This window comes from Monodelphis domestica, chromosome 2 (genome assembly GCF_027887165.1).
Source record: "Monodelphis domestica isolate mMonDom1 chromosome 2, mMonDom1.pri, whole genome shotgun sequence".
NCBI lineage: Eukaryota > Metazoa > Chordata > Mammalia > Didelphimorphia > Didelphidae > Monodelphis > Monodelphis domestica.
In genome coordinates, this window is record NC_077228.1 from 169,589,000 (window position 1) to 169,612,751 (window position 23,752).

At 48.3% G+C, this 23,752-nt stretch overlaps 1 protein-coding gene across 1 annotated transcript; it reads left to right on the forward strand.

The window, feature by feature from the left end:
* The first annotated feature begins 10,210 nt into the window (after positions 1-10,210).
* CRABP2 (cellular retinoic acid binding protein 2) lies at positions 10,211-21,961 on the forward strand. Its single transcript, XM_001367482.5, has 4 exons — positions 10,211-10,481; positions 19,849-20,027; positions 20,631-20,747; positions 21,413-21,961. Exons 1-4 carry the CDS (start codon positions 10,412-10,414, stop codon positions 21,461-21,463), a joined length of 417 nt encoding a protein of 138 aa, XP_001367519.1. The 5' UTR covers positions 10,211-10,411; the 3' UTR covers positions 21,464-21,961.
* Positions 21,962-23,752: the final 1,791 nt, after the last annotated feature.

Consider the following 23,752-nt stretch of genomic DNA (forward strand, 5'->3'; position numbering starts at 1 on the left):
ACTCATAGGAACCAAATGTAAATTGGTTTATAAAAATCAATTACAAATAAAATAGAAAGGAAGCCAATTATATTGAAATGTAATTAATAAAAATGTAATAAGAAATTTTTTATCAAGTTTATTGGGCAGTTGGGTGGCTCAGTAGATGGAAAGCCAGGTCTAGAATCAGGAGGACCTGGGTTCAAATGTGACCTTAGACTCTTTCTAGTGTGATCTAGTTCACTGTATGATCCTGGGCAAGTCACTTAAGCTCCATTGCCTACCCCTTATCATTCTTCTGTCTTGGGATCTGTACTTTGTATGAATTCTAAGACAGAAGGTACTGGTTAAAAACATTTTTTTTTTTGCATAGCCCAGGTTAAGAATCTCAGGTCTAAAGAGAATAAACTTGCTGATGGGGATAGTTTACACCAGGCAGAATATGATGAAATGTCTGAATAAATGATATAGCTGTTAAGTGATATGGGATTTCAGAGGAGAGAGATCATGTCCAGGAAACAACTCTTTGTGTTGGAGGCACTCAGAGGACTAACTTGAAACTCAGATTATCTGGAATCTGAAGGCTTTAAGATTTAGGAGGTGTGAGACCTTGACTGGGAGATTGGCAGCTGTGAAATTCAGGAGCTGCTGGCTCCTTTGATCCCCCAGAGACTTGTCCCTGTGGATCCCAAAGCTCCAGTCAGGATGTTTTCCTTTTCCTTGGTAAAAGGAGATGAAATGATGTGTGTTGGGGGAAGGTTTTGATGGGGGAGAATTTGTATGTCCCCTATATAATGGACCTAGTGATATTCAAGAATCACCCTCCCCCTTCAGAAAATGGGAGAAAGAGTTGAAAGACACTAGAAAAGAAGGGTAAAGGCCTGGGGTGACATTAAGTGGGGCTGAGCCTAGGAACTGGATGACAAAATGGAAGTTGGGGAAGAGGTTGAGAGGATTACAAAGGAGAAGGGGTTGGGGAGCAGTGGGGAAGAAGGGTAGGGTTTGGGAGGGACATATTAGAGAAGGGGCTGGGGGGACAGTGGGGAAGAAGAGAGGGAGCTGGGAACATGGCAGCTGTTAGGCACAGTAGGTGGTGGATGTCTTTTTCAGCTTCCCTGACAGCTGAGTATATCCAGAGCTGCATTCCCCCATTAGGGAGGGAAAATGAGAACCTCTTGCTTCCCACATCTTTTTCCCATTTTCATCTTGCCACCAGTTAGGACCCTAGGGTCAGGTTCGGGCCAATTCCCTACTTTTCTTATCCCTCTCCCCCATCTCCCTGGTCCTGCATGACACATGAAAATACATGGGGAAATAGGTCAGTGGAAGGGCAGAGCCCAATGAAGGCTCAGGTATGGAGATGAGGTCTTATATTCTATTGTGTTACAAGATGGGATAAAAGGGGGGTTAGGCTGGAGATGGCAGAGGGATATGAGCTGGACTTGTGTCTATTCCTATAAACATACTGTATCATTTTCTGAAGCCCAAGTCTTTATTTTGATGTGACACAGGTTGTCATTAGATAGCATAATAGAGTAGACCATTGATGGCGAATCTATGGCACGGGTGCCAAAGATGGCACACAGAGCACTCTCTGTGAGCATGTGGCTGCCTTCCTCCCCACCCACCCCCAATTCATTACTAGAAAGGCAGAGGGACTGGGTTGGAGCTGTTCCCTTCCCCTTCTCCAGGGCACCTGAGGACATTTTTTCACATCCCTTGCCTCTCTGCCTAGCAGCCCAATGGGAGTGCTTCCTTCCTCCCCTGTGTGGGGTAAGGAGAGAGCAGGGAGAACCTGGCACTCAGTGCAGGGGAGGAACAGGGCTCTCTGTCTAAAAGGTTCACCATCACTGGAGTAGAGAGAGGTCCTTAGATTTGCAGTCAGAAGACCTGCTCCTTCCTACTTTTATGACTTCAGGCAAATCACTTTTCCTCTCTTAGACCCCCTTGGCTCATCTCTAAAATGAAAGAGTTGGACTAGACATTAGCCAAGGTTCCTTCCAGCCTGAAATCCTGTGCATCCCAAAATGTTCCTATGCCTAGGGTTAGTCATGAGCGGATGGCTCTTTGTTCCCTTCTTCCTATTCTCAAGTTTTAAGATTATCTGTCCCCTTCCTTGTCCTGCTCTAGAGGGAATCCTGGAAAGGCTCCAAACTAGTTCCAAAATCCAGTTGCCATAGAGAGAAGTAACTATTTCGGAGAGAGATGTTGGGAGAACAAGAAGCAGGGACTTGGAGAACACATCAATGGTTGTTCTGCTTTAGTCTCACTTCTGGGCAGAAGCAGATAAGGTAGCATATTGGATGGAACATTGGACTTGGAGTCAGGAAGACCTGAGTTTGCATCCTGTCTCAGACACTGACAGTAAGACCCTGGACAGGTTACTCCATTCAGTCTCAGTTTCCTCATCTATAAAATGGAGATTAAATAAAACATCCCACAAGGAGCTTGTGAGAATGATCTGAGATCTTGTGTAAAGTGCTTTGCAAACCTTAAAGGACTCTATAACTGCTAGCTATTATTATTATAGATTAGTGGGCCTTCCTTTTCTAGTCTGGCCCTTTCTTTACTTGCCACCTCCCATGGAGAGGGAACTTAAGAGCTTCTTTTTGTGCAGCCCACCCTCCACCCCATCTCCATTCTGAGACCAGCCCTGCATCCCCTTTAGCATCCCTTCCTGCAGGACCCCCAGGCCCTCTCCCCTCCCCTCATTCTCAGTCCTCTTTGATCTTTCCTGGGCCCCTGAGCCGGGGAGGCCTGCTCTTGTTCTCTTGCCCTCCTATGGCCCAGGAAGGAGAGAGCTGACCTCCCTCCTTTCCCTCCTCCTTCTGACTCTGACTTTGATCTCCTCCCTCTCTCTCTGGGCCTCCTGGGTCTTTCAGGGGCAGGGGGTGGGGGGTGGGGGGTGGGGAGGAGACATGGGGAGATGGGGAACTGCAGACGGGGCAGCTCTGCCTTCTTGAGTCCAATAGGAAAAGCTGCAGTTAGTGAGAAGCAGCGGGAGGGATGGAGGTTAGACCGCTGGCTGTTTGTCTTTTCCTAGGGCTCTGGACTTCCCCTTGCTGATGGCCCTCAAAGAGACTTCTTGACCCAGCAGCCATCAGGGCCCCTAGCCTCCCCCTGTCCCCCAACCCCTCCCACCCAGGCAGCCTAGGAACTCTAAGAGTAGGCGCTGGGATGAGGATTGTGAAGGGGTCTGGGGGCCCCTGGGTAATTGAATCATAAAAGCAGAGAGGAGTTTAACTACAGGTCACAGAACTGACTAACTTTACCATCCGGCCCTTGATGCCCTGAGGGAGAGGGGGAGGGCCACTTTGGAGGCTACAGCTGGCCGCAGTCAAGTTGAGACCTGCCCAGCACCAGATGTTGGCAGCTGCCTCCCTAGCTCCCAAACAACTCCCTTCCTAGCTACCCCCAGGTTCTCCCTTTTCCTCTGCCTTAAGGAGTTTTCACTATCTCCAGCAGGAGTGAGTCTAACCTGCACCTCCCTCTTTAGAGTGGCAGAAAAGGGGGCTGGGGTCCTGAAAGGAATGGAGGAAAGGCATTCTTGTCCTCTGGCAGGATGGGACTTGTGAGGGACTAGAGTGCTTGGGAAAGATGCATGGGCAGGGGAAGAAAGACAGACACCAGTGCCAGGAGAAAAGACAAAAATGGAGACAGATGGGCAGGACTCACCTCCTTCCACAAATCTCTGAGGGAGAGTCCTGCTCTCCCTCACTTTACCAGAAAGCAGAGTCAGGATTAGATGCGTCTTCCCAGTTAGAACAAAAACCCAGGCATCCTGACCTCCCAGCCCAGCAGTCCCCACCTCCTCCCTTAAGTTAGCCCAGCCCAGCCCAGCCCTGGGGAGACTTGTTGGCAGCTGGAGCTGGGAACTGGGCAGGCGGGGCCAAGAACAACAAATGCAGGATCCCAACCCAGGAACTGGGCAGGCTCTTCTCCCTCTGTCTACCTTCAAGCCCATCTACTCCAACCCTGTCTCCTGATTCCTCCCACCCCCCTCTCTCAAGGAAAACCAGCTTTCAGATCCTGGGGTTTCCTGGTAAAGCCATCAAGAGGGGCTTTTCCTCCATATTCCCTATAGCTCTACTTCCAAAGAGTCTTGTCCTCTTTTTCCAGCTGCCCACTGGGAAGATCTTGTTGCCTTACTTTCGCCTTCTTACCATAATAACAGTCTTGGACAGTCAGAGATCGGATATCTTAACTTGAAAGAGGTTGAGCCCCTGAACCCAAGGACAATTGGGCCATAACATCATTTGGAGAAAGAAGGGGCCTTCAAGATCACAATTCCACCCCTTAGAAACCGAGAAAGTTGAAAAGATTTGCTCAAGAGGGCAAAATTAGGAAGTAGGAGAGCCATCTTTCAAACCCTCGTCCTAGACCTAGACTCTAGAACAGAACCTTTCCAATGAGTTGGGGACCAGGCAGGAAGTCCAAGTTCATTTCTCTGCACTTGGGAATGGAAGGAGAAGAAGCTCCAGTTGCCTTGCCTTTTATCGGTTCATTACTTCTTTCATCAAGCCCTTGTTCAGTGGGTAAGCTAGGTGGCTCAGTAGATATAGACAAGAGGTCCTGTCTTCAAATCTGGCCTCAGACACTTCCTAGCTGGGTGGCAAGTCCCTTAACCCTGACTGCCTGTCCTTATTGCCTGAGCAACCTTGGCCAAAACTCCCCAATTCTCCAGGTCTCAGCTTTGTTTTCTATAAAATGAGGGGGTTAAACAACATGATCTGCAGGAGAGGGGTTCATGATCTGGCCATGAGTGATGTGCTGTGTAAAGGGGAGTTTGTCTTTTAGTGTGTGGGCATGGTCCACATGGTCCAGATGGACTAGAATGGACAGTGTGTGGAGAGTGCACCAAAAAGACTCTAGAGGTAGACTGTAAAGGGCATTAAATACTAGGGTAGGAGTTAGGTGTTTTTTTTTTTTAATTAAACTCTTACCTTTCTTCTTAGAATCAATACTAAGTATGTTGGTTCCATGGCAGAAGATCCAAGGGTAAGGCAATTGGGGTTGAGTGACTTGCCCAGGGTCACACAGCTAGGAAGTATCTGAGGCTACATTTGAACCCAAGACCTCCCATCTCCAGGCTTGGCTTTCTATCCACTGAGTCAGTCACCTAGCAGCCACAAAGAGTTTGTATCTTAACCACTGTGGGGAGCCACTAGAGGATTCTTTGAGCAAGTGATCAAGTACCTTAAAAAGATTAATTCAAGTAGCTGGGTGAAAGATGAATTCCAGAGGGGAAAGCCTGGAGGTAAGGAAGCTAATTGGGCCACTCTTCCCCTTCTTTCTTCCTGTTTCCATCTTCCCCTGCATTTTTCTCCAGCCCACTCATCCTACCTCCTAGCTTTCTTACATGAACTTTCTGTATTTCTCTGCCCTCTCTCCTTGTCCACTAGAATCCACTCTCCTATTCTTAGCCCTCTGTGGGTGAGAGGCAGAGGGCCCAGGTGGCTAGGCCAGAGCTTGAGCTCCATTTCTCAGTGACGCCCAGTCAAACAAACTCTGACCCAGCAGATGTCATAACACTGCTTAGGGTGAGGCAGTTCTGCAAGATGTTGAATTTGGCTCAGATCCCCCCCCCCCCCCCCCCAGCTCATGATTCTTGATGCACAACCCCACAGAGGTCTTCGGCTCCCTCCCTGATCACTGGACCCGGTGCCTCTCCCCTCCCCAGTCTTACTGCCCTTGCATTTTCCAGCAAAGCAGAAGAGGTGAGGAAGAAGGGAAGTTCTTGTCTTCTCCAAAAAATGCAACCTTCTATTACCTATTACCCTGTCTCCTAGCCTTAATTATCAGGAAGACCTTGCTTTTGTTCAGCCTCCATCCTTCCTGCTGGGGTAGCAACATCTTTTCTCTGGATCCTCAGTGAGAGCAAATCCCCCCAACTTTCTCTTTCCCTAGGCCTCTCCTTTCTTAAGAACTGAGGAGTTTTGCCTGCCCTTCTGGAGAGACCTGGGATGAAAGTTTCCTTCAGAGGAGGGGGCCAGGGCATGGGGCGCCAGGGGCAAATCTGTTGCTGATTTGGTCATAATTAAAAGGCCAGCAACTTTGGGAAATTCCTTCCCCTTATTGATCCCAGTGGGAAATTAAAGCCAGTTGTTTGCAGACTCAGTGCAACTGATGCTGGATAGAGTCCCTCCTTCAGTGTCCTCCCAGCCACTGACTCTTTTCTCTCCTGGTCATTCCCATTACCCAAGTGTGTCACCAATTTCTTACCTCCGAAGTGTCCCCTGGCCATAGCCCTTCTCCCTTGGTACTTCTAGCTCCTGCCTCTCTTCCCCAGCTCTTGCGTCCATTTCCAGGTGTTTTTCTCTCCTCTAGTGATCTTTTCAGTGTCTTTCCCTCTCTTCAGTGTTGTTTCCATCTTTTCCCTTTTCTCAGAATCCTTCAGCCCCTGATGCTCTCCATCAGATCCCCAACCCCACCTCTTTTCTAATTCACCCCAGTCCCTTTCCTTCTCCCCTACCTCTGTGTCTTTCAGCCTCTGCCCCTTTCCTTGAATATTCCCCAGCCTTCCTTGCTTTTCCAAGTTCATTCTAACCCCTTTTTTCTTTCCTTGTGTCCCCTAGCCTTCTTTACTTTTCAGTCTCCTAGCTCATCTCTTTCCTAACTCTTTCCCTTCTCCTCAGTGTCCTCCAGCTCTTGTGCTTCTCCCTCAGTTTCCCCTAATTCCTTTCTCTGTCTCTGTGTCCCTCAGTCCCTGCCCCTATTCTTCAGTATCCTTCATTGGAGTCCTTTCTTCCCTAGTACCCTTTAATCTGTTCTCCCCTACAGTCTCTCAGTCCCTAATCTCTTTCCCTAGGGTACTTTCCCCTCCCCCCCCTCTGAGAAGGGGAGGGGATGGAAAGGGTGAAAGAATATAGGTCCTGGCTTTCCCACCTCCTGACCTTATTCAGTCTGGTCCGATCCCCTCCCAGCAGGCAAAACAGCCCCCTCTGTGCAGAAGATTAGGCCCTGAAGCAGCCAAACCACAAACTCTCACATCTGGAAAGAATTCCCCTCCCAGCCCGACTTCCCTTTGTCTTACTCCTGTCTCTTTTGGAAATCTGGGTCTGGCTAGGCAGAGGCAGGATTTGGAGAGTCTGAGTCTTCTTGTCCCCCCAGCCCCAGGTTGTCCTGCCCCTTTCCTCCTAGCCAGGTAACCCCTCCCCAGGCTGAGGTGTGTGGAGAGGTTGGAGCAGAGAAAAGGGGGGAATGTCTCTGAAAAGATCATCCCCATCTCTTACACTATCAGGCTGTTTTCTCCTATTCTGTCTCAAGTGGATTTTAGGGTGGATTGGCTTTAGAGCATGGTGGGGGCATTATTTTAAACCCTTACCTTCTGTCTTAGAATTCATACTGTGTATTGGTTCCAAGTCAGAAGAGTGGTAAGGGCTAGGCAATGGGGGTCAAGTGACTTGCCCAGGGTCACACAGTTGGGAAGTGTCTAAGACCAGATTTGAACCTAGGACCTCCCATCTCTAGACCTGGCTCTCAATCCACTGAGCCACCCAGCTGCCCTCACCCTTCTGTCTTAGAGTTGTTACTAAGTCTAAAAGTAAGAGTTAAAAAAAAAAGTAATTCAGGGCTCAGTCTGTACTCTTACTTAATGAATCCTGTTGATAATGGCTCCCTTTGGAAATCCCTTCTGTCTAACCACCATCCCTAAAGTTGCAGGATCAGCCCAGCATCATCTTTCTTTAACCATTCTTTAGAGCCACCAACAGAACTTCCACTCAAACTTTGGACCCTCTTCTCCAGCCTCTAGAACCTCTAGAACTAGAAACGTTGGCCCTCTGCACAAGAGCCCTCCTCTTCCCAAAGCCTTCTCTTCCCTGCTATGCCCCTCCCATCTCCCACCCCTCCCCCCTCAGTGAGTCCACCATTTGAAGCCTTTCTTGTAGCCCCTTGATCCCAGAGGCTCATGCCTTATAGCGCTTAGAGATCTGGACAGCTTATGTTTCTTACACTGTACCATCCCCCAGACCAGCTCCCTCCACACTGCAGGCTGGGTTGGGGCGGGAATGGGGGACTGGGGGGGGGGGAGCAGAATTGCTCAGAGGCGGGACTCGGATTGAGTTTTCCATCAGAGCCTTTGGAATGAGTTGAGCTGGCGGGAGCTGGGGACCATTGGGGGGGGGGGTTGGGGCGGGAGCGAGGGGGACACATGCACAAGATTTTCCGAGGCGAGGCCCATTCAGCCCAGCAGCCTCTCCCTCCGCAGAGATCCTGGATGAGCCAGGGAGGGAGAGGGGGAGATGGCAGAGAAGTAGGAAGGGGGAGGGGTGAGCGTCAGTGTTGCCTACCTCTGCTCACCTCCCTCCGAAGCTCGCTGTCTCTTTGTTCTTCCCTCGTGCTATCTCTGGCCCTAGTTCTCTGCTCTCTGTTCTCCAGTTCTTTCCCCAAGCCTCGCTTCCTCTCCTCCTCACTTGCCCTCTCCCTGTCGCTTTCTGTCTGTCTCCTTTTATTTCTCTCCTCTGGCCGGCTATGGAGAGACCAATCTGAATTTCTCCCTCTCTGCTTTGGTTTTCTCTCTCCTCCCTCCTCCAGTCTTTGTCTCTTTGTCTCCCTCTCTGTCTTTTTCCCTTTCCCATCTTTGGCTCTCTCTGCTTCTCCATTTCTCCTCCTCCTCTTCCTCTTTTCTGTCCTCCCCCTCCTCATCTCCTCTGCCTCCTCCCCCCTCGTTCCCGCTCCATCTCTCCTGGCTTCGTGTCTCTATGTCGGGACCTTTCACACATGACAGCGCCCGAGGGACTGAGACTGCTGCCCAGAGACTACTGGGTGTCTCCCCCACTCTCCAACTGCTTTGATCTCCAGACTTCAAAGCTGCTTCCAAAACGATTCCTGCTTCTTCCGCTCTTATAACTGCCCAGAAAAGTGATACCTGAGTCCCTCCCCACAGGACCCTCCTCCTCACCCCCTGCAATCTAACTCCAGCATCCGCCTCTCCCTTCGGGAGGCCGGGTCCATTCTCCCGGGGGACATCAAGTACTGAGGCAGCCCCCATGCCCCAGGAGATCTGGACAGCTTCCCATCCCCAACCTCCCCCCATAGGAGACCCAGGCAGCCTTCCTCCCGTCCCCCCACTCTCCTCCACCGGGACTCCGGAGTCCGGTGCTTCAGCCTTATGCTTCTCCCTAGGTGGTTTTTCAGCAGAGCTTTCCCCTCCCCCTTGCCCCTTCTCCCTGCTTCCTCCTCCGCCTTCTGGCCCCCCTCTCTGCCAAGACCCAGGCGGAAAAAAAAAGTTCTTTATTAAAGGGACTGTGTCAAGTGATTGGCTGTGACCTCTGGCCTTCACAACCCCCTTCTTTTACATTCTTCATTAACCCTTTAATGTCTTTTAAGCATACAGTTACGGAGAGAAAGGAATCTGGGCTCTCCGCCCCTAGCCTCCCAGGGGGGACTCAGGTGCCCGCTCACCCCCCCTGGCCGTCCCGACACTTCCTAATCGCTTCCAGCAGGGGGCGCCAGCACCTTACCCGTTGTCCTGACCTTCCTGACCTAGGGACTGGCCTCTCCCCTTCTATCCGATTCCCCTCTGGTGTGGTGAGGAGCAAAATGCCTGGCTCCATCCCATTTAAGTATGAGGGCGCCTGAGCATCTAGCCTGCTCTTCTCCGTTCTGCTCTCCCTTTCTCTTTCCCAAGTCAGTTCAAAAAGAGTCTGGCCTGCAGAACCCCTTACCACTTCACTTCAAAAGGCGGGGACAACAGCTTTACAGTGCTTGGAGATCTGCCAGAATCAGAGCACCGAGGCTGACCTGGAGGAGAGCAGGCTGAAAAAGGGAAGGAATGGGGGAAGTGCGGAGGTGGGAGTAGAGTCCCAAGGTGGAATCTTACTAGGAAGCGAAGAAAGGGAAACTGAGGCAAGAAGGGTCCAGGAACCCGGTTTTCCTATTCTGCCCCACCGCCCCGCCCCCACCATCTATTTCTCAGTTTTTCTCGTGCCCATCAAGCACATTCTCCGTCTAGCTGACCCAGGGAGAGAGAACCCAAACATCTCTTCCTTCTCTTTCCCAGTACCAGAACTCCCAGAGAGGTCCGGTACCTCCTCCTCTACTCCCTCCACGGCCTGGACCCTGGATATAGGAGGGGAGATGTGTGGTAGGGGGGAGCAGGGAAAGGGTCAGCCTAGATCTCTGGAGGTGGCGATTGGAGTTGGGATCTCCAAGTCCCGGCTGTTAACCAAGGGGAGCCGGCCCCGCCAGGTGGAGAGAGGATGGGGTGGGGCGGAGCCGAAGGCGGGGGCCGAGGCAGGGGCGGGACCAGTGGCCCTTATAAAAAGAGCCCAAGCCCGAGCCCTTTCCCGGCTTTGGGGTTTCGTTGTGATTGTCTCTTTGGCTCGTGGTGCTTAGAGATCCCGCAGTGGGAAGGAGGAGGAGGTGGCTCCGGGTGCTTCCAGTCCTCTAAGTCCCATTTCTAGGGGAAAGTCTTATCACTCCTGCCAAGATGCCCAACTTCTCCGGGAACTGGAAGATCATCGGATCAGAAAACTTTGAGGACTTGCTCAAGGCGTTGGGTGAGAAAGTTTTGGGGATTAGCCAGGGGGTGGTCAGAGAACGCCTGGGGCCTTGGGGAAGGGGGAGGTGCCAGACACCAAGACGCCCGGGGAAAGAGGTAAGTGACTGGGGAGTAGGGTGTTAAATGCCTGGGTCATTTCCCGCCTGTCCCCCCGCCCCCTTCCCCGTCCCGAGTGAGGGTAAGGGTTGGCAATTGTTAGAATCTTGGGAGGTAGGGTGGGAGATGCTGGATGCCTGAGTTCCTTCTCTTCATACTGGTGTGTGGGTCTGATATATGGGTCCCTAGGGAAGGAGAATTATAGACCCTGGGGTTTTCCAAAAGGGAAGAGTTGGGAAGAGCCAGACACCCGATTTCTTCCCAAGTTTCCTGGGAGTCATCCACTCAGCTCTTCCCCCAACCCCCCAAACCCACTGACTCAAACCCCTGGGAAGGGTGAAATTAATTTCTTGGTTTGTATGGCTGGGACAGAGAGATAGGGACAGGTAGGGGGTCTCACCTTGGTAAGGTTGCCAGCTGAGACTTGATTGGCTGTCTATCCCCACCTGGGAAAATTCCTCCTGGAGCCAGATGCCTGGGTCTGCCTGGCATCAATCCCTTTTATTCTTTTATATGGGTCCCAGCCTTTCCCCTCTGATGAATAGTAACCCAATCTCTAGGAGGTTCCTGATGAGGGTGTGGGTGGCTTCCAGTTCTCCCTGGTCTCTTCCTCCATCTAGTTAAGGAGATGCTAGACCCAGAGTGGGGTCTTCTTTCTTCCTAAAACCAAGCCATTCCACCTCCCTAATTCCCAGTTTTCTTCCAGAGCCATCCCAGAATCCCTTCTCCATACCACTATCCTTAGCCATCCTGCCTTTCTTCTCTCCTGCTCTATCCCCACTTCCCTACCCCCATTCTGTGAGATGAATATTTTCCATCAGCAGCTTCTGGATCCTAGGAAAATAGTTCTGGATAATTATCACTTTCTTAGATTTCATCAAATGGCTTTTCGTGAAGCCCAATTCTCTCACCCCCCCATCCCACAAACCCCAGCTCCCTTCTTTCTTCCCAGTCCCCTCCATATACATCCCCCATACAGGGCTCTCCTGCTAAAAAAATATGGGGAGTGTGAGGGACCACCTAGGCATTGTAGTCTTCCTTCATCTCAGACCCTCCCTCCCTTCCACCTCTGATTTCAGTTGTTCTCACTGACTCCAGGAGAATAAATTGGAGGATTTAGGACAGGAATCTAATACACAGAGTTCAGAGATCCAGGGGCTACAGATTGTCAGGAATGCACAGGACCTTAGAAAGATCATCTAATTTGGCTTCTTTTCCCCAACATCCATGTTACAGATGATGAAACTGAGGCTCATAGAGGTGAGGTGAACTGCCCTACATTTCATAGCAAGTTAGTGGTAGAGCTAGGATTCAAACTCCGGGTCTCCTAATTTCTAATCCAGTATTCTTGCTATTACACTGACCACTAACACAATTTAGGGGGAGGGAAAATAGTGTCTTTTAGGCCCAGGACCCTGAAGAGAAATATTGGGGTAGAGAGAGTAATTGATTCTGATATGGAAAGGGGATGGAAATTAAATAACAGGAGGGACTCCCCAATATCAAGTATGGAGACAACAGAATAGGAGAGTAAGGACAGGCAAAGAGTGATGCTGTCAAGTGGCACAGCAGATAGAGTATCAGGCCTGGAGTCTGGAGGACCTGGGTTCAAATCTGACCTCAGACACTCACTAGCTCTGTGACCCCAGGCAGTCCTATTTGCCTAGCCCTTGCCCTTCTGTCTTAGAGCTGTTACTAAGGAAGAAAATAAGGGTTGTTGGTTTTTTTTGTTTGTTTGTTTTTTAAAGAAGAGGCAAATAGTGCTACTAGGGTCATTCTGAAGAGGAGAGGAGAATAGAGAATGAGCAGGGGTTGCTCTACTAGGCAGGCAACAGATAGTATGACTTGGGACTCTATTAGAATGTCATAGAATTACAAAATGGAGACCATAGCAATTGTGCATCTCTGTCCCCCCCTCCCATTTAACTAAGGAGGAAACTGAGGGTCAGATGAATTGGAGACTCATTCATCAAAGTGTCTTATTGCTGACTGTTTGGAAGTTTCTTGAAGCCTAACCTGTATCCTTCCTGTTCTACAGTCCATGGACTGGAACCCAGACAGCTGTCTGCAGAATCCCCCTTCAGAGTCTGGAACCATTTTGTCTCCTACCCCCACCCCAAGCTTTGTTTTCCCTCAGCTCTACCCAGATATGGCTGCTCTAGGGGGAAACGAGGCCAGAGCTCTGGTCCTCCCAGCCCCAGCCAGAAAGCAAGATTGGAGACCTGACCCTGTTGTCTGTCTGTCTCCATTCTGTTTGTCCTCTCTGCAGGGACCCCTGAGAGCCACGCGTCCTTCCCAGAACCCGCTGGGGACAGATTGAAAACAGACCCACTAGACAAACACACCCTGCTAGAGTCAGCTGAAATCATCATAACTCTCTCCCTGATTGGGCTCTGATGGGGGCAGGGGAAGGCCAAGCATAGGGACAGAATCTCTTCTAAATTTCCCTTAGAAGGGGAATGAGCCCTCCCTCCCTTACCATTCCTACCCTGGGGAGTCCATCTGGGATGGTTTAACCGATAGTGTGCCATATAGAAAGCCCCCAGGTTCTTGTCCCAGCTAGGACTTCTATGGCATCTCCCTATAGAGCCTCAGTTTCCTCTAAGAGACTCAATGGAAAGCACACTGGGCTTAGAGTCAAGAAGATTCCAAATTTGGCCTCAGACATGTCCTTGCTGTGGGACTCTTAGCGAGTCATTTAATGGCTCTTTCTGCCTCGGTTTCCTCATCTGTAAAATGTGAATAATAACAGCCCCTATCTACCAGGGTTGTTGTGAAGATAAAGCGAGATAACCCATGGAGGCCACTTTGCAAACCTGGAAGTGTGCTGTATTGCTGCCAGCTATGATGATGATGATGATTCTAACATGAGGATAATGAGTTGCACTCCCTATCTTGGAGAGTGATCACCCGGGTAAAATGAGCTGGCAACTCCAGACAGCGTGGTGCCCAGATGGAGGGCTGAGCTCTTGGGCTTATTACCCTTCACCTCATTCTCCTCTCCCTGGTGCCCATGCTTTACTCCTTTCCCAGAGTTTTCCATAGGTACTTCCCTTCTCCATCGGTGGACAAGAGGTAAGTAAAACAGGAGGAAGTCTAGTTAGCTTGCCCTTTCTGGTCCTGCAGGGGAGCCCGCTTTTCCACCTTCCCCTCAAGGAGCAGAAGGACTTTGAGATCTCAAGGATGAAGAATCCCAGGGCATTCCCTGCATTTAGCTCTGGAGTCAGGCTACCAAGGGGGCACGTGGAGAGGAAAAGCTTCTCCTCTGGGCTTTCAGGAAGGAGAGATCTGCCTCCTCCAAAGAGAAACCCTCAGCTCCTCTCCTCTCCCAGGACCGGGGTCCTGCCCCAGAGCAGAGCAATGTTGGTGTTCCTTGGTAATAGAAATACAGGCCTGGAGGCAGGCCAGGACTTGGTGGAAGAGCCTGGAGGTGGGGAGGGAAGCCTGCTGCCCTGACCTCCCAGCTCACCCCCACCTGCTGCTTTCCTGCAGGGTTCAATTCCAGCCCAGCCCAGGCTGGAGTTGGCAAGGGAGAAAGGGGGTGGGTGTATGGTAGGGCAAGGGGGCTGTGTTTCAAGACTCAGGCTCACACCTTGAGCTTTACCACTTGCCTTATTTCCTTTTTGCTCCTCTCTCTTTGCTTCCCCCCCAACCCCCAATAAAAGGTTGAGGAGAGAACAAAGAGGACTAGGGAAGGAGGCAGAGCCTAGAGGGAGAGGGGTAGCAAGAACGGAGGGGAGGAATGGCCTCTCCCACCCAGAAGATTTTACAGAGGTCCCATAGTAAAGGATTTGGAGATGAGTGGGACCTCAGAGGTCATCTTGTATAATTCCTTCCTTTGACAGACAAGAACCTGAAACCTTAGAGATCACAGAAGTAAGCATTAGGGGGCAGCTGGATGACTCGGTGGATTGAGAGTCAGGCCTACAGACAGGTCCTGGGTTCAAATGTGACCTCAGACACTTCCCAGCTGTGTGACCCTGGGCAAGTCACTTGACCCCCATTGCCTAGCCCTTACCACTCTTCTGCCTTGGAAGCAATAACCAACATTGATTCTAAGGCAGAAGGTAAGGGTTTTTTAAAAAAGAAGTAAGAAGTAGCAGACACAGGATTTGAACCTACGTCTTTTGATTCCAAATTTCCACCTCACCAATCAAACTGGGATGGGAAGGAGAAAGGAGTGGAGAGGCAGAATGAGATGGGTCAATTGTGCAGGTACCTGAGAGAAGTGGGGAATCTCTAGAAGGAAGGCCTAAAGGAAAAGAGTAGGGCTGGGTGACCCTGGGCAAGTCACCTAAGGCCTGAAAGAATGTCACCACCCAGCTCTGGCTGCCTGTCCCTGTCCCTCGATCTCAGTTTCCTTTTTTGTCAAATGGGATTTATGTTTGCACTGGTTTCCCCTGCCAGGGAGATAACAGGGAAAGGGCTTGGACATACATCTGAGCTGTTAGGACCTCTGAGGGTGGATAGGAGGGAAGGAGTCTAGAAATGTGATCTTTCCTGGTCTTCCCAGAAGCAGGGAACAGGTGGGAATGTCTGCTTGCAAAAGTAACATCAGGACCCGGTGCCCTCTTGGTCTCCCCAAATCACAGAGCCCTTTGTGGTTCGTCATGGGGGCTCTAGACTGGAGCAGAACTCTTGCCTTGAACCCCTGGGCCCCCCAGGCTCCTTGGGGCTTGTCTCCCCCTTTGCTGACTGAAGGGGAGGGCTAAGCATACACACAAAGACGAGTCAGTCCCTCCCTGCAAGGAGCTAGCATTCTGATGGCAGGGAAGACTTCAGGTAGGGAAGGACCTTTGGGATCAGCCGGTGTGTGCTTTCCAGAAGCAATGGCAGGATAGATGGTGGTGCTCAGAGAAAGAAGGGAAAGTGGGGGGGGGGGGCTTGTGGGCTATGCATGGGGGCTGAAGGGGCTGCAAGAAAGCCAGGGGACTCGACTGGACAGCATATGAAGAGGAGCTTGTGCTGGGGGCTAGTTAGATGAAGTGGGCTAGGGGAGTTTGCATTCCTTCACTTAGCGAGGCTGCTCAATCTGGTACCTTAGTTTTCTTCATCTGCAAAATGAGGATTAAAAAAAAAAACACCCTTACCCATTTTGAAAAATAAAAAAAAATAAATTTAAAACTTAAAAAGGAGAAGAGGAAAAACCCTTACCTTCTGTCTTAAAATCAATACTGGGTATTGGTTCCAAGGTAGAAGAGCAGTTAAAGGTTAGGCAATGGCACTTAAGTGACTTGCCCACGGTCATACAGCTAGGACATGGCTGAGGTCAGATTTGAACCCAGGACCTCTTGGTCTCCAGACCTGACTCTCAATCTACCACTTATGTTCAAAATGAGACTTTTTGAGAAAAGTACTTTGTAGACCTCAAAGAACTATAGAAATGTGAGTTGTTTCTTCTCCAAAAGTACCCAAACTTTCTCTTTCTTCTCTATTGTCTTTTCTTCTCCTCAACCTTTACCTCTGAATTGTTCCCTTTCCTTATGTGGTCTGAGTTTGTTGTTGTTCAGTTGGAAATTTGGAATCAGAAGATGTAGATTCAAATACTGTGTCTATTACTTCTTACTTCTGTGATCTCTTAGGTTTCAGATTCCTTAGTTGTTCTTAATGACCTCTTTTGGGGTTTTCTCATCAAAGACTCAGGAATGGTTTCTCATTTCCTTCAGAAACTCATTTGACAGATTAGGAAACTGAGGCCAACAGGGTGAAGTGACTTGCCCAGGGTCATACAGCCAGCAAGTGTCTGAAGCCAGATTTGAACTCAGAAAGATGTCTGACTTCCCCCAGGCCCAGCATTCTATTCACTGTGCCACCTACCTGCTTTACTTTAACCTGGCTTTGCTTTTGCCCAATGTCAGCATCTAGAGTTCTAGGTTCTCAAACTTTTTTTGATCATGGACCTCTGTGGTAGTCTTGGTGAAATCCATGGATTCCTTCTCAGAATAAAGTTTTATGCACAAAATAAAATATGTAGGATTATACAGGAAGCCAATTCTACTAAAATACAGTTCTTAATATAAAACAAAAAAGAAACCCATACCTAGATGCTAGACAGCAGGAAGGACTAAATGGGAGGCAGACAGAGAAAGGAGGTCTGATCGTCCTTCGAAGGGAAGAGTTAGAAAAACACAGCCCCTCGAACCCAGGTCTCTTTTCAAGTGTGAATGCAGAGGGGCTGTCTTCAGCAAGGGGAGTATTCAAAAGCAGGATGGGCAAACAGGGCAGGCAAGGGAACAGATGAAACAAAGAGTCCAGAGTCAGGGAGGCAGGAGATAAAGTCCCTTTGGCTGCCTGCGGAGAAAAGTCTGAACACCTTGATTCAGCAGCGCTCTTAGGAGAGGTGTTCTGGGAAAAGGGCTGGAGAGAGGCTCTGGGGAGTTGGAGACCCAATGGATGATGGGTGACACAATGGGATGAGTGACTAGCAAGGGTGGCCCCCAGGAAATGCTGGGGTGTGAAGGGAAGGAAAACCTGCTAGGAGACAGTCTTGATTCACTCCCAGAAAAGCCACAGAGACAGGGAGAGGTTATTAGAGACAGTTCCCATAGAGGCTTGGACCCAGAGGGAGCAGGGGACCCAGGTGCCTTGATTCTTAGTCATAGGGCTAATAAATACCTCAAAACGTAAGGGAGGAGAGGGTAGGAGATGCTCTTTCTCTGCCTATCTATCCTTCCAGACCGATCTCCCATTCTGTCTTTTCAAAAAGCCTTTTGAAACCTCCTTCTCCACACTAGTACAATTTTGGGCAATGTAGCTCCTAAGAAATCACCTAGCCCAATTCTCTCCTTTTTAGGGGGCATAGCATCTCTTTTATTGCTAGTAAATACTAATTTAGTGCCTTTTAGAAAGCCAATGAAATGCTAATCCCATCCTTTTCTAGAAGACAGATTTATGTGTAATTATGGGACAACCATCCTCTCCCTTCAGTCTGCTGAGGCTACTCCATGGAACATGAAAGGGAGGATGGCAACTAGCAAATGAGGGGGCTCCCTTAGCTACCCCCATTATATAAGAAATACATAGGATTACTAGACCAACTAGGCAGCTCACAGTGCATTGACTCCTGAGCCTGGGATCTGGAAAATCTCAGTTCAAATGTGGCCGGGGGTGGGGGGGGGGTGGGGGGGTGGGGGGGGTGGGGGGTGGGGGGGGCTGGAGCCTGGAGCCCTGGGTAGCTCAGTGGATTGAGAGCCAGGCCTAGAGATGGGAGGTCTTGGGTTCAAATCTGGACTCAGCCACTTCCTAGCTGTGTGACCCTGGGCAAGTCACTTGACCCCCATTGCCTAGCCCTTACCACTCTTCTGCCTTGGAACCCATACACAGTATTGATTCCAAGACAGAAGGTAAGGGGTTCAAAAAAAATGTGGCCTCGGATACTTCCTAGCTGGGCAAGTCATTTAACCCCTATTTGCCTCAGTTTCTCATCTGAGAAATGGGGACTCTCTAGAAAAGAAAATGGCAAACCACTTCAGCCTCTTTGCCAAAGAAAACCCCAGGACTAAGCCCGTGGGGTCAGATAGAGTTGGACTTTTACTGAATCAGGTCATCTAAGCCAAATGCCTTAAATACTAATCCTACTAACTTCTGCACTTTCAGAAGAGCAAATTCTGAAATTCTGACACGCAGGAGTGTGCTGGTAAATATTTAACAGCAGGTTCTACAAAGGAGAAGATGTGTACGGAACATACTTTTAAGTTTAATCTTCATTATGAATGTTTTTTTCCATCACTTAAGTATAGATAATCAGCAAAATATTACTCAGTCCCTGACTTGTATCATTCACCAATTCTGAGCTATTAATGTCCACACTGAAAATTTAACAATCAGTTCTCATAGCTAGTTCTACCCCAAGGTGACACAATAGGTAACTGACAGAGTCAGAGTTCTTTTCTCACTACAGTGAAGTATTTATCAGGCATTTAGAAATGTTACATTAAAATAGATATGGGGCATCTGGGTAGCTCAGTGGATAGAGAACCAGTTCTGGAGACAGGAGGTTCTGGGTTCAAATTTGGAATCAGACCCTTAGCTGTATGACCCTGGGCAAGTCACTTAACCCCCATTGCCTAGACCTTACCATTCTCCTGCCTTAGAACCAATACACAGTAGTGATTTTAAGATAGAAGGTAAGTCTTTTAAAAAAATATAATATATAAAATATTATATTAAAATGTAATATATGATATATGAAACATAAAATATAATATATAAAGTGTATATTATATGTGTTATATATTTATATCACATATACATATACATGTTATTTCTCAAAGGATAAACTCCTGAGGATAGGACTTTCTAGTAGATAGAGGACTAGAGTTAGTCAGAAGGTCTGAGTTCAGATCCCATCTCAGACAAATACTAGCTATGGACCCTGAGCAACTCATTTAACAAGTGTGTCTCAGTTTTTCTACTTGTAAAATGGAGATAATAGTAGCACTTAACCTCCCAGGTTTGTTTTGAGGTTCAAAGGAGACAATCTGTAAAGTGCTTTATAAAATTTATAGCACTAGCTATTATTATATTATTACAAATGCTAGATATTATTTTTCATAGGATCTGGCATATTATAGAGGTTTTTTAAAAAAACTATTACCTTCCATCTTAGAATCAATACTTGGTATTAGTTCCAAGGCAGAAGAGTGGCAAAGGTTAGGGTAACACAGCTAGGAAGTGTCTGAGGCCAATGTTATAGATTTCAATAAATTTTATTGAGAGGGAGCAGAAACACTCAAAGTTGGAGAGGGAGGTCCAAGATCATCTTTAACGGTTACTCAAAGCATGAATCCTCTCTAAAAAATCCCTAGTGAGCAGCCACTTGGCCTCTATTTAAAATGAAGAGAATAATTCTATTTGTTAAAATATTTTCCCTAAAATTTCATTAAATCCTATTATCCTATAACCTTTACTCTTAGGTCCTACTTCAGAGGATCTTAGGATTTGCCCCTTAAAGGGAATCTAATCTCTTGGTCAAATTTTAACCCTTTGAGTATTTGAAGATAGCTTTCCTCACCATTGAACAACCATGTAGCATCTCTCCCGTGTTCCAAGCCTTCTGACTCCAAATCCAGTTATTCCATATGAGTTATTCAGAGATGTGTCTTGAGAAAGGAGGAGAAGGGAAGAGGAGCCACAGTAGGGTACCAGCTGTCCATAGCTCCTATTCCAGGTGGTGCTTTGAGTGGGACCCTGAGGAGTAGGGATGCCCTCCCCAGTGGTACCCTGCAATAGTGATGGGGAGAAAGTGACAGCTTCCCATCTCTCATCAGGAGTGAATGTGATGCTAAGGAAGATTGCTGTGGCAGCTGCCTCAAAGCCGGCGGTGGAGATCAAGCAGGATGGAGAGAGTTTCTATATCAAAACTTCGACCACTGTGAGGACCACTGAGATTAACTTCAAAATTGGGGAAGAGTTTGAGGAGCAGACGGTGGACGGGAGGCCCTGTAAGGTCAGTGTTCCCTCTGGTTATGGGATGAGGGAAGGGAGAGAGAGATGGTCAGAATAGGCTAAAACATCCTACCTAGTTGCCTCGTTTTACCCTTTTCCTGATCAGGAAGGCTGATGACCTCCCTCCTCACTCTAATGAAAAGTCTGTCCTATGATCTAGCTTCCATCCCTTCAGTTGAATTGTGCTTTCTGGTTTCAGAGTCTTTTTCTCCATTGTGATAAGGCAACCAACCATCCCATTTAGGGATGGGGCAATTAGGGCTTTGCTCCAAGGTTCCAAAACTTAGTGGACACTAGGACTATTTAAGCTAGTGAAAATGGGTTAAAAATAACTGAACTTTGCAATCAGCTAGCAAGAATACTTAGTTAAAATAGGAAACTTCCTCCTGGAGGGCATGGCACACCCAGCACAGGTGAGTACTTTCTAAATTTCTCCCCCACCAGCCACCTTCCCTTGGTGGTACCCATTAGCTATCTTGCTGTATCCCATGAGAGCTTCTTTCCCTGGGGATGGTCCAGAGTTTTTGCCCTGGGTACCAGTGAGGATGCTGCCTCCTGCTGACCCTGCCTCATTGCATAGGCTTATTCTTCCTCCTTATCCCAGAGCTTGGTGAAGTGGGAAAGCCAGAACAAGATGGTCTGTGAACAGAGACTCCTAAAAGGGGAGGGACCCAAGACCTCCTGGTCCCGAGAGCTGACCAACGATGGAGAATTAATCCTGGTAAGCCCTTTCTCCCTGGACTCCTCTTGTCCAATAGCAAATTGTCTTCTATCCCCTGACCGGGGCTGGATTCTAATGAATGCATAGTTCAGGTGGATGGAATAAAAATTCATTTATTATTTGTTTTTCTCTCCCCATCTCCAACCTAATCCTAACCTTAACTCACACCCTACCATATTGAGAGTGATGTCTAGGAGTGGGAAGAAGAGAGATAGAGCATAAGACACCATGACTAACATTAGATTTCTTTCCCTACTTTTGCTTTGAAGTTCAAATACTCCAATCCTCTGAAAGCTAAGATCTGGGGGAAATTGGGGAATGGAAGGTGGTGGCCTGGCATCATTTTATTTGGGAGGGTTTCATGAAGTTAAGGAGACCTTGGTGAAAAGGAGCCAGAACTAGCAGGATAGGAGGGAAGAAGGGAAGGTCCCTTTGGGGTCTATATTGGGGGGAGGAGTGTCAGCTATGCTGTCCCCCACTTCGAGGGCTGACATTGGGGAGTTGGGGAAAAATCAGACCCCTTTCTAACACTGAGCCCAAGCAGGCCCCTCTGCCAGTCCCCAGAAGGGGAAGAGAGGAAAGAAGAACCAGGCTTTTCCCTACTCCTACCCATCTTGAGGACTGCCTTGGTCCCCTCCCCTAGACCATAGTTTCTGTCCTTCCAGACCATGACAGCGGATGATGTGGTGTGCACCAGGGTCTACGTCAGGGAATGAGTGCTGAAGGGATGTCCTGAGAGGGTCCCCTACATCTTGGTCATCTCTTCTGCTCCATGGAGTCCCAGTAACCACTCAACTCAAGAGTCTTTTGTTTACCTTGTCACTCCTTTCCTTCCAATTCTACCCAGCTAGTTCTCTGCCCAGTTTCTGTGCCCTGCCCTTTGTTATATTTGGAAGCCAACATCCTGGGCACTTTCTGAAGTCCCCATCTGCTTCCTCTCCCCCTCCCTATTCCACCTGACCTATTCCAAATGAATTCCTGATCACCCTGTCCAGGGATTTTTGCTTCCCTCCCTCTGTCTCTGCTCAGGAGACTCAGCCCAGGAGAGATCCTCTCCATTTCTGAGAGATCCTAAGAGAGAGAACTCCCCTCCAACACCAGACAGAAGCCTTATGCTAAGGCTGCCCCCTCTATCCTTCCCCATATCCCTGTAGCCACTTCAGTTTGGAATATTTATTTGTTAATGTTATTAAACCATCAGAAAGTTAAGCTTCTTTCTGGCCATTAGTGTTTGATTTTGGAGGGAGGAGGGAAAGCTGGGAGGATGGGAAATGTGGATATGTGAAAATGGGCTATAGGTGACTGGGCAATAGATAAAAAAGATGTACTGCCTTTTGCTGCCAAACCCCTTGAACATATGGCCTACATTTCCTCTTTACCCACTTCCTCTTTGGTCCCCTGAAATCCGGCTTCTGCCCCTTCCCAACCTCACAGGTTTGTTGGGAATGATTTTTATTATTCTTAACCACTCCCTCCTTCTCAAAACCTGGCTCTGGTGACAGTGCATTGTCCTTATTTCCATTCCTATCTGCTAGGGCCTCCTCAGCCTCTCCGTGGGCATGGCTCAAGGCGCTGACCTCAGCCCTCTGCCAGTCTCCCTCTCTTCTTTCATCCCTTTGGTGATCTCATCTCCTCCCACACCTTCAGCTGTCCCCGCTGTGTGGGTGACTTCCAAAGCTTCACCTCCAACTCTGTCTTCTCTCAAGCTCCTGTCCCAGACTCCACAGCGCCTGCTAGATGTTTCCACCTGGACAGTCCACCGGCCCCTCGCATTCAGTGCATCCAAAAGCCACTCCTCCCCACCCTGATGCCAAGCATCAGCTTCCATCTGTGAGACCATTTTTGTCCGTGGCCCCACCAGGGCCCCATCTAGCCTCAAAGCTTCATACATTATTTTACTTTTCTCTGTGTTCAAATCTGTTCCCAAGTTCTCCAATTTTTCAATGTCTTTATTGATTAATAATATTTTATTTTTCCACATTTACATGTAAAATAATTTTTTACATTCATTTAAAAAATTTTGAGTTTCCAATGCTCTCCTTTCTTCTCTTTCCACCTTCCTCCCTGACATGGTAAGTAATCTGATAGATTCAATGCCTTTTAAATTCCACTCCTCCTTTTCTTTTCTTTTCCACCCCTTTCTTTCTGTCTTTAGTATTTATTCTTTTTTTTTAACCCTTACTTTCTATCTTAGAATCAATACTATACATCGATTCCAAGGCAGATAAGTAGTAAGGGCTAGGCAATGGGGGTTAAGTGACTTATCTAGGGTCACACAGCTTGGAAGTACCAGAAGCTAGAATTGAACCCTGGAACTTCTGTCTCCAGGCCTGACTAGCCACAGAGCCACCTAGCTGCCCACCTAGAATCAATTCCAAGACAGAAGAATGAGCAGCGAGGGCTAGGGGATTAAGTTAAGTGACTTGTCTAGGGTCACACACACACACAGTATCTGAGGCCAGATTTGAACCCAGGACCTTCAGGCCTTGGGTTTTATCCACTGAGCCACCTAGCTGCTCCAATTTTCGTTTCTTTTCACACCTACTTTCAACTATCTTCTCAAACCTGAATTCACACAACATTCTCTAACCCATCTGCCAGCCTACAGCTCTCCTCCTACCTCATTTGGCCAATTCTTCTGCCATAGAAGGATCCATTTCCATTCCCTCTGAGCTTCAAGTGTTCATGGAACATGGAGCTTGTCCATGGATTACTCATATAAGAAAAAAAATGCCTTGGGGACAGCTAAGTAGCTCAGTAGATGGAGAGGGAAGTCTGGAGACGAGAGGTCTGGGGTTCAAATCTGGCTTCAGACACTTCCTAATATCTATATAAATATATTAAATAATAAATAGAAATATATAATCATATATGTATATGTAATAACAGTTATATAATATGTTACATATAAATAATTAAAGCACTTGGCACATAGTAGGTGTTATTTAAATGTTATGGCTATTGTTCAGTCACTTTCAGTCATGTCCAACTGTGCATGACCCCAC

What these genes read in the sequence shown, in the direction of transcription:
- CRABP2 (XM_001367482.5), top strand. Translation starts at nt 10,412, where the DNA reads ATGCCCAACTTCTCCGGGAACTGGAAGATCATCGGATCAGAAAACTTT. An exon ending in GGACTTGCTCAAGGCGTTGG is followed by an intron (nt 10,482 to 19,848) that starts GTGAGAAAGTTT and finishes ATCTCTCATCAG; the next exon opens with GAGTGAATGTGATGCTAAGG. An exon ending in TGGACGGGAGGCCCTGTAAG is followed by an intron (nt 20,028 to 20,630) that starts GTCAGTGTTCCC and finishes TCCTTATCCCAG; the next exon opens with AGCTTGGTGAAGTGGGAAAG.